A 10,542-nucleotide genomic window follows, 5' to 3' on the forward strand; every position below is an offset into this window, starting at 1 on the left:
GTTAGCACACCATTTTTCAAAATTTATTTTGTTTGTTATAGCTGGCACAACTATTTGTAAAATCTATAATCAAGAACTCTTCCTTTTTTTATGAATAATCCAGAACTCTTAACAGAACCATGATTTCGTACCACAGGTTTGCCAACTTAAATTCACACAACCATATATATTATTAGCATTATGGCCCGTCAATATTCTTGAGTTAATTTTCATTGGTTGAGATATTCGGCTATTTAATAAATTGATTTTTGCTATATCTTAAGCAAGAATTTATTGCATATTTCAAAGTTGCCAACAAGTTTGCGTGTTAGCAACAAAAGTTACATATAACAAATTAAAAACAACATACACACTTCTTCCTAAAGAATTACTCTCTTTGTGTAATATTATATACTTTTGAAGAAACTTCGATGCAGCTGCCATGTTAAGTGTAAAGCAAGTAGACAAGCATACTTTGCTTATATTATATGTATTGATTTAAACAACATATATTATTACGTGACTGTAAATATATCCGCAAAAAATAAAAACACACGTCACTTTTTTTAAAGGGATGACCGTCAGTAAGAAATTTGTTTTTAAGCCTAAATAAATTGAAATAATGTCTGGTACAATGGCCATGAATAAACATCTAATAAAATTAATCAAATCAGTAAAATGTGTTTACGAGTAACGTATGTACATAATCAGTATACACGATTCTTTTAATTCTATGTCAATATTTCAGCAGGTAATTTTAAAGCATAAATAGCAAAATAAGAAAAAAAAGCGTTACAAATATTTCTCGAAAATTATTATATACAAAATTAAATATTGACATATAATTAAGAATGATTTTATATTATGAATCAATGAAATAGATTAAAAATGGAAATGGAAATAATTAATCGTTTATCCATGAAATAAATTAATTTTAAGCCGCAACTGACACAACTGACATATTTAAAAATGACATAATTACAATCCTAGGATTTTTGAAACAATCTGAGTGTATTGAATTTTCTTCAGTTAAATAATCATAATGACAAAGTATTTGAAAATAATTAATTTGCTAAGCTATTAGATAAATTAGTATAAAATACATATTGCAAAGTTCTAACTAATTGTAAGTAGAAAATAAATTTTTATTCTCAAGTTTTGTTTTACTTAATATATATTGTGTAATAAGGAACATAATTTATTTCTTTTCATTATATTTATCCATGTTTTTATTTCTCTTCTTTTCGTTCGATATGAAGATGAAAATGACAGATATGATAAAGGCACTTTTAAAACCTGATGTACACAATGTTAATTCATTTTCATCTACACAATAAATTTACATACGGAAACATTCATAAGTTTAGAAAATATTACAATTTTAATAAATATAACATTACATACTATTCGATAATTTCAAAAAGTGCAGAGAAATTTTTAAACAAGTTTTCATAATTATATACAAATATTTAAAATTAATTTTTTGTTGCAGATATAAAATTATTATTTTTATTGCATTATTACCATAATTGGTGTTAAACTCTTTAGATAATTTGTTTTTCGCCTTTGCTTTAGAGAACATCGGTTTTACAAATGCACGTATGTTATTATTTATGATGTTACTTATTGTAAATGATTAAAAATGTTTAAATAAAATATTGGCGCTTTTTTATTACATAACAAAAACTAATAGATGTTTCAAAATGAAGCACAGCCACTATGCATGTTATAAAATACTAAATAAACGCTTGTTAAAATTGTTTCATGCTGTAATCGAATTAAAAAATTTGAATCATCTTCATTTAAATTAAATTTTAGAAAATCTATTTAAGAACGTACCGTTGCATATGTAATTGTACAATCTTCATTTTTTCAAACTTTTCAATTGGTGCAATGCCATTAATAACGATGATTCGGCATAAAATTCGAAAATGTGATTATTCATGTATACGTGTTTTGTCGGATAAAAAATATATTCCCGTAAAGACGTGTATATTATCATATAACTTAAACTTACATCGAAAATATACATCACTCTTTAGAATATACACGCGATATATGTTATATAAAAATTTATAGTTTCTAGACAGACTAATAACATAAGACACTTTTTTCAAATAATGCTATAAAGAAACAAACGGCTATGTACACGCGCGTATAAAGAACTTAGTCCAGCTTATCAGAGACCAATGGAAATCTGACTATTCTCAATTGTCGGCCGAAGTCGCAGACGACGCTGTCCCTCAATACCAACATTTGCTTTATGAAAATGCAACTGTCCTTATGACCCAATCTTACTTCCCGCACTGGCTCGCCTGTTCTTACATCCCAGACTATTAATGATCCCTGAAACATTAATATTCAAATTTAAGATTAAGATCTATTTTCATAATTGATAAATATAAAAAAAAATTACACACACACACACACACACACACCTGATTGCTAGTTATGAGGAGATGGTGTGTCAACATCACCAATTGTAAGCTATAAGCTGCCTTATGTGCTGGCAAAGTATGTAATAAGTGTCCTTGAAAGCGTTCCCAGACACACAGTCTTTCATCTGTTCCGATACTTATTACATAGGACACTGAACATGTAATAGCGGCTACAGCACCATCATGGGCTTGAATACTATACATACATGCTCCTGCAAGAATATCACATAAAAACATTAAATTAGAATTAAATAAAAGGAGATATAATAAATTATAATAAATTTACATATTTATATTGAGATGAAGATGTTACCTGTCAAAAGATCCCACACACACAATAATCCATCTTGAGACCCACTACCGGATGTCATGGGACTTATTCTATCGATAAAGAGGCACGATATTGGACCGCAATGTCCATGAAGTGTATACAGGGGCAGCTGATCTTCTAACCTAAATAAGAAAAGATACAAGAGAAATAATAATATAAAAAATATATAAATAAAAAAATATACAAATACATAAACAATTTTTAAAAAATAGCCTGGACAGTAATATATTGTATATACCTGTATACTTTCAAAGTGTGATCTTGGCTGCCTGTTAATACGCGTCCGCCTTCGCTGTCTAAAACAGTGATGGCTTGTTGATGTGCCCTATGAGAACCAATTTTCATGCAGCGCAAATCTTCCTCTGTTTGCATGCTGTTATTTAGATCCATGGGCGAACCAGCGCTTCCCGTTCGCACATGCGCTAAAATAGAAGATCAATTAAACATGGATTTATCTCAATAAAGAAATAATGATGCTATTTATAAAATATTATACAATATCACGCAATATAATGTAGAAATATATTCCGCCATTATTTTAAAAAACTATTTACTTCTTCTGTAAGACGTAAAACCCCAGTCAATCTGCTGGCCTTCGCTGTAACTTTCAAGTTGCAGAAAGTCGACAGTTCCGTTCAATTTAGCTGCCACTACTCTGCTACCGACAAGTCTAACAGCAGAGATTCCAAGTCCCGATCCATCATCGAAGAGACACTAAATTAAAGAGGAAAATGGTTATTGAGTTAGTTAATTAATTTAAATTGGAATAAAATACATTCACTCGAATTATTCATGTCTCACCTTGAATCTACCAGTCGTACCCTCCCAGAATTCGAGACTGCCGTTAGCGCAGCCTACTACTATGAGATTTTCTTGATAATCCATACACCAAATCGCCGATATAATGAGCGACGATTGTATCGTGCGATCGGTATTTATAGAGGATGTGCTGCCAATCAAGTTTGATCTTGCGGAAAGAATGCTCAATTGTTCTCTAGTTTTAGATTTTTGCATCTCTTCAATCGACTTATTGTGTTCCTCTAACAAGATTTTATATCGTTCCCCAAAGTCGAAGCCCTGTTCGTAATTCTGTTGTAATGGTGTATATTTTATGGTTGAGAATTTAATATTAATCGCTGGTTTTAGATCGGGAAGATCGTAGGCACTACCTAAACTTCGACGTAATAATCTATGTTTATTGTCGCTACCGAGTTCGTTGATTTGATAGTCGTAATCTAACGTGGTTCCTACAGATCGCCTTTTATGATTGTTATTGTTGCTGTTAATCCTTCGCGTATTGTAAGCGGGCGATAACTTTCCTTGATACATCACTGAAGCCGGCGAGTAAAATCCCATCGACTGCGCCGCTTCCATCTCTCCTCTAGAGGGCGGTGAACCGCTCTCGTAATCCGACATCAGCTCATCGGCATCCGGTGACGTTTGGTTCAACGTTTTCAGTGGACCGCTGAAGAATTGTCGTCTATCGATATGTGCCAATTGCTCGCCGGACGTCGAGTCCCATATTCTGATATGTCCCGCAAAACACGTGCTAGCAACAGTATTGCCATCCGTCGCGATACATTCCACTTCCTGAGTATGGCCCTCCAAAACTAAAGGCGCCGCCTCCAGCACTAACTGAGTAACAGAGTCATGCGTCTTTTCCTGCTGATGCCAGCTGGTTCGCCACTCCGCGTAATTTCTCGAGCAGATACAGCGATACAGCACGACCATCGTATAAGCGACGACGATCACGCTAATAAGACACAGCAGAGCGGCCAGAAATATCTCCATCGGACTCGACGGTACGAAAGGCGCGTCCGTATTAAATACACGTCCTTCCGATCTCGAGCGTACCTCTATATCTAAAAATGAAAGAAAGTGTAAAAAGAACGACGATCCATTAATTAACTTTTCGTAACTTTACATTGAAAAATTCAAACCTGAAAAATCTAAAGGATCGAGCGCGGCGGTAGCGAGACTCTGCCATTGGAAGTGTTGAACGTCATTTGGATTGCTAATTTGTTTTGCTAACTGCGGGCTTACTGCGTGCGATACCTTTATCGTCGGTAGTATAGTCACTCGTCCACCCGCAATTGACACGTTATACATCGAAAGAATTGAAGACCAGTGATATAACGACAAACTATTCCAAGGTGGAAAGTCCATAGGTCTTAACTTGTTTAATTCCTCTGTTGCATTATTCGTTAGATCCTATAAAGATACGTTTTTCCTTATATGTAGCGATTGTTTGAAAAAAGAAAAACGAGAATATTGTTAATTAAAAATGAATGTTCATTAAAAAATTACCTGTTCGTTCAAATTGACCGAGGCTACAGTTGCGGGCGATACGGACATAGGTGTTGCTGTATTTAGTTCGACATAGTTTAACGATTGAGGTTTGTCTACTGTATATCCGTCAATGTCACTTTCTGGTTTTAATGTCTCGCTAAGGTGTATTATGTGTTCGATAATGCCGGAGTCGTTAATGGTCATGCTGATCCACACGATCATCCATACCATAAATGCACGCTGGAAAATTCGCGTCCGCGCCCAGAAATGCACCAATCTTAAACGTTTGGGAATCTTGGCCAGTGTAAGAGTATTCTGTGTATTTGGAGCGATAACGCTTGTCGGACCGGTAGATAGACCGTTCAATCTCGGATGAGACTTGGAGCGGAATATATGAGGTTTTCTGTTGGTGATGGTAGTGGTGAATTGTTGTCTGCGCGATGTCTGAATGTGAGATAGATGGAACTTGGAGTTCTCATTAGACAGTTCCGTTCGTCTGATGTCGATTGCTAGGATCGTTGAGAAGAATACCATTTGTAGAAAGAAGTCGGTCAATAACCCGACAATAGCGAATATGCAAAATTCCTGGATAGCGGGGACGAAGGTGAATAACCCGATAGTTAGGATCGTCACTTCCGTGAGTAGATTCTTCGTAATGGACCATCCTTCCTTAGATAAGGCCTGAGCAACGCGTATCTTTACGTCTAATTGGGCAGGCGTGCTGACGACACTCTTAGTCAACACTTGAACATTTTCGAGGCCAAAGATAATCACCAGATATGGAAATACTTCCTTGGCGCTCATACTTAATGTCAGACCGAAGAAAAAGCACAAACCCATAGTCATTGACAGTGAGCCCATTACTGTTACGCTGGCACTAAACGCAATGCCAATTTTAGACTTTACCAGTTCTATTTTCCGCACTTGGAAGTACTCGTATAAAAATAAGGCTAGGGAAGTCATCATCAGTGGGAAAAATTCACTGTAATTAAATTCACCAGGATAGAAAATATTCAATATTTCATCGCGCACATCAATGTCCGTGCTATTGTCGACGTTTTGATGCAAATGATAATAGGCTTTTAGTCGATGCTGCAATCCTTTTATGAATCTATAAATTGATAACATACATGCGTTAATACAATCGCAATAATAATATAAATTAAAAAATAATTAATTATAGAAATACTCACTCCTGATCATATTTCTTCAAGTAAATAGTTACGGCATATTGAAGAATTCTCTGACGTACCCGAGCAGGATACCGTTTCACTCCAGTTTCCTTCAAGCTCATTCCGAACATCACTTCTGCAAGACTTATTTTACCTCTCTGAAAATTCTGCAATAAATGATAAAAACAAATTACACTTTTCTCACAATAAAGATTAGACTGTGTTGACATGCCAAAATAAAAAGAATGTTTTATCTGTTTACAATAAAAAATAATAATTACATACAAAACTACTCCATATACAAAATAAAATATTGCAATTTCATGAATGTATATTTACCTGGTACGAAAATATTGTATTAATAAGATTCGTGTCTTGAGCAAACAATTCTATACTTTGCTGCCAGAGATTCGCTGGCGATAGAACGAGACAGTTGTATTCCGGCAAAACCTCAGCTTTCTTGCCATTCCTTTTCTTTACTGCTTCAATGTGTAAGCACACCTGACCAAGTGTTTTCAATCTAAAAATCAAATTACGTGCTTATTTTAAAGAAAGGTCATTTGCACTTCAAAACAATCAAAGTATAAATTCCTTTAGTTTTTTAAAAAAAGTACATTATATATTTTATACATTTAAAGTTATGAAAAATGATCTTTGGATCTCTTTTCATATTTAACTGTCTTAACAAAATTTAAATATATCATTTTTTAAATAATTAGATATTTTACTTAATATCTCCTTTAAATAATAAAGAATTGAAAGTCTAATGAGAGAGCACAGTGCAGTTATTGGAACACAAAAAATTCTTCATATAAAGTATACTTGTGTTACATAAATTCATCAAGTACTTAGTTTAAATTTTAATGACTGAAAATGGCTCAAAAAAAAGTAGAAACATTTGATTTGATGAATTTATATGATTTAAAGTAAATATATTTTATACGTAAAATATGTTTTGCACTTCAATAGCAATGCTCTCATTATCTCTTTTAATCCTTTCAATACTGAGAGTCCTTTAAACAATTATGACTACAGTTGCCACCTCTCCAGCGAACAGAAGGAATCTCTGGCTTACCAGATCATAATGATAATCTAACTCATCGGTCTCATTGCATAATTACCAAAAGTATTTAAATATGTGGTAACTTGTAATAACAATAAGTAACAAGTTGCAATTGTGGAAAACAGCCCTAACTTTTTGTAAAAATATTTTCAATCTTTCAACCATTGATCACATTGTCCACTTATCCATGGGCATAATGCATAATAACCGATCATTTTGACCATTATGTATAATATCCAGTTATTATGTATAATATTCAAATTAATCAGACTGACAGTTACATATACATATTTGTGTGTGTGATAATTTTACGATCTCTGGCAGAACAGTAATTTTCTTCAGCAGAAGGTGAAAACATTTGACCTTTTTTTTAGAAGAAAAAACATATAACTGATCTCCAGCAATTTTCACTCATCTCTAGCAGAGCAGTTGTCAATTTTCAGCTGAACACTAGTGAAGAGGTGGCATCCATATGATTATGACACGTTTAATGTCTCATCTGCTACTGTATGAACTTGATGCCAATCAGATAGAGCGAGTTAATTACTCACGTTTCTGGATGCTGATAGTTTTGTATAATCTCCAAAAGATTGAACACTTCATACAGGGGTCCCCTGAAAGCGTCCATCAGCATCAGGTCCTGGCTCCATGGCATCACTCCGATTCTCAGCACCACTTGTTGGACGTACAGTACCGAGGTCTCCGTGCCGTTCGCCGGTAGGACAGTATTGTTGATCAAGGTTTTTGGGGCATTGCCTAGCATGGGCAGATTGACAAGCGGACAGCTGCAATAACCGAACAAGAAACTCTCAATGCGGACTCCCGCTGCTCGACTCGAAGCGCCAGTAAAGCGGCGTCCTGATCAAGGAGTGGTAAACTCACCAGCATAATAAGAGAACCGATATCGCAAACGAGAGTACGATGACAGGATGGGATGAACAGAACAGGCCGTGGGCGTAGTAGAGCCCGGCCACTCTGTCCGGCAGACTACGAGACATTTCTCATCTACGAGCGCCGTCCGTGCGACATCCCCCGATTGCAGGCCGCCGTATCGCCCGTAAGTGACCTAGCAACATCCAACAGCCACCTAGTACCGACACGGTAAACGTGACACATGATACCGCGCCGCGAACAGGCGCCGCCGGATAGATAGGTTAGAGGGAACAAAAAAGCGCAGCGTGTTTTTCATGGATTATCATCGTGACATTACGCAACCGTGGCGTGCGTGTGGGCGATATTTAATTCGCGGCGCCCGTTTTGAGTAGCGCGATAACGGGCGAGGCTGAGCGAGCGAAGCCGCCCGCCGTTCTCCAATTTCGCGTGCGTCAGTTCACTTTTCGTTACACACTCTTACGACTTACGGCATCCTTTAATCATCCCGCTTCATCATCATCGACGTCCCACGCGGTGCGACGTCTTGCGTGTCCGAGTAGAGGCGAAGGATCGACGACGCTTTGGATTATCGATCGTTCCTGTGAAACGTCCACGACCGTCGTCCTCGACGACGACGACGGCGGTGCGCAATTCAATCCCCCCTTTCCCGCGCTTTGCCGCGCGCGCGGACGAGACCGAAGCGGGACGATGGACGAGGAGCGGCGAGGAATTGATGCGCGATAAAAGTTAGGCGGCGCGCGACGAAGCACAAAATACATACAACTACGCTGCTGCGGTACACGCGGGCACGATCGTTAGAGGTTATGTTCGACGTTCCGTTTTTGCGGCGCATTAAAGGCAGAGGCCGACGGCGGCAGCGGCGGCGGCGGCGGCAGCTGCGCGCGGGCGGCGTAGGGAAAAGCGCCGCTACTTGGGAATTGGGAATCGATTTCGCGGCGCGCTTAAATCGCTGCGCCCGCACGTGCCGCGGGACACTCGTCACGTCATCGCTGGCGTAACTCGCCCGAGCGAGCGAGCGAGTGAACGGGACAGCGGCCAAAATCCCGGCGAGAGGGAACGAGCGAGCGCGACGCGTGCCTATATGCGTGATCGCAACGTGCCGACGATAACGACAATCAGATTGCTTCGCTCTTCGCTCCTCTATACATTCCTCCTCGTGCGCGCGATAAGTCGGAACACGGGCTCCTTCCTCTCTTTTCCCCGGGGCCCGGAGTTCGGCTTCGAGTGATCCGGAGCGTGCACTATCCTGAGACGTCAAGTCGCACGTTCACGCGACGCACGTTCACGCGACAGTGTTAATTTATTTTTAAACCGAGAGGCCCAACCCGAGTCGAGCCCCCATCGCACAGCCAATCGCCAGGTGCGCCGTCGAATACACACGTGGCCGCGAAGAGTCGGAAGGATAGAAAGAGAGAGAATGAGAGAAACGGGGCTCTGCGCGCGCGAAAAGACAAGGTATCGCTCGAGAGACGAACCGTCGCGTAACTGACGGAACTGACCGTGGCCGCGCGCGCCTGAGTCTGGGTGTGCATGCTCGTCGCCGTGCCGCACAGTTAATCCGTGATTCGATCTCATGCATAATCGAAGGTCTCCGCGGCAATGCCTCGCGGGGAAAAAGATTTATGCGTCTGCATAATACAGAGGAGAGGAAACGATCGTCCGGGAATTCGGGAGAGATGGACAAATAAAGAGAGAGAAAGTGAGGTGGGAGGGAATGAAATTTCGTCCTTGGGAGATTTGATGAATTAAAAGACTTTCGTAGAATTAAAGATGAAATATTGCCATAACGAGAATTCAGGAAGAATGATAAAAATGTCATGAAATTCAATGTACGTACCTTTGAGTTAGACAAGTATATTTAATTTAACGTATCTACAACTGAAAAGCATATTTTTTTTACAGATGCATGAAGTTTAGTGAACGTTTGACAACATTAATACCTGTATTCATAGTCTTTCTCTTGAGAAATGAGGATTTTTGTTCCCGTCCGTCTTTGTTTTGAGTCTGATAAAACGTAGTACGCTAAACAAAGACGGACAGTAATAAGTAATCCTCGTTTTTCAAGGAAGGACTATGAACACGGGCATAAATGTTTTTACCTGCTTGAAATTTGATCGTTACATACATTATATAAAATTTAACAGTATTTTTTTTTTTAATAGGGGAAAGTTGCCAAATGCATACCACTTAAGCTGTTTTTTATTATATTTCGCATTCGGTGCTATTTTGGTTACTAATGAAAGTTTGGTTACTAATGAAAATTGTATCTTGTTTTTTTAGATATGTACGCTGTTAAAATCAGTAAAATTGAATGTAATATAAATGGAAGCAAATTTCAAGTAGATACATTAAAAAACATTTAATGTTGTTAAAAGT

General features: G+C 38.0%; 1 protein-coding gene across 2 annotated transcripts; it reads right to left on the bottom strand.

Moving 5' to 3' along the window:
* Positions 1-252: 252 nt before the first annotated feature.
* LOC105207886 (sterol regulatory element-binding protein cleavage-activating protein) lies at positions 253-9,427 on the bottom strand. Of its 2 annotated transcripts, XM_011177551.3 has the most exons (13): positions 8,634-9,427; positions 8,155-8,338; positions 7,824-8,057; positions 6,549-6,729; positions 6,231-6,376; positions 5,056-6,148; positions 4,689-4,959; positions 3,550-4,610; positions 3,303-3,462; positions 2,987-3,170; positions 2,731-2,870; positions 2,418-2,629; positions 253-2,325 (listed from the first exon to the last, which is right to left on the bottom strand). In XM_011177551.3, the coding sequence occupies exons 2-13, from the start codon at positions 8,268-8,270 to the stop codon at positions 2,146-2,148; spliced, it is 3,978 nt and encodes a 1,325-aa protein (XP_011175853.1). In that variant the 5' UTR covers positions 8,271-8,338; positions 8,634-9,427; the 3' UTR covers positions 253-2,145. The 2 variants fall into 2 exon arrangements, with proteins under 2 accessions (XP_011175853.1, XP_039302604.1); XM_039446670.1 differs by having other exon boundaries at positions 8,155-9,427.
* Positions 9,428-10,542: the final 1,115 nt, after the last annotated feature.

The sequence above is a fragment of the Solenopsis invicta genome, chromosome 3 (assembly GCF_016802725.1).
Source record: "Solenopsis invicta isolate M01_SB chromosome 3, UNIL_Sinv_3.0, whole genome shotgun sequence".
Classification (NCBI taxonomy): Eukaryota; Metazoa; Arthropoda; class Insecta; order Hymenoptera; family Formicidae; genus Solenopsis; species Solenopsis invicta.

Excerpts from the sequence above, each read along its gene's own strand:
- LOC105207886 (XM_011177551.3), bottom strand. The coding sequence starts at position 8,270 with ATGTCTCGTAGTCTGCCGGACAGAGTGGCCGGGCTCTACTACGCCCAC. Across the intron at positions 8,058-8,154 it reads TCGGTTCTCTTATTATGCTG|CTGTCCGCTTGTCAATCTGC; the intron begins GTGAGTTTACCA and ends CGGTTATTGCAG. Across the intron at positions 3,171-3,302 it reads TTTTACGTCTTACAGAAGAA|CGCATGTGCGAACGGGAAGC; the intron begins GTAAATAGTTTT and ends CTTCTATTTTAG.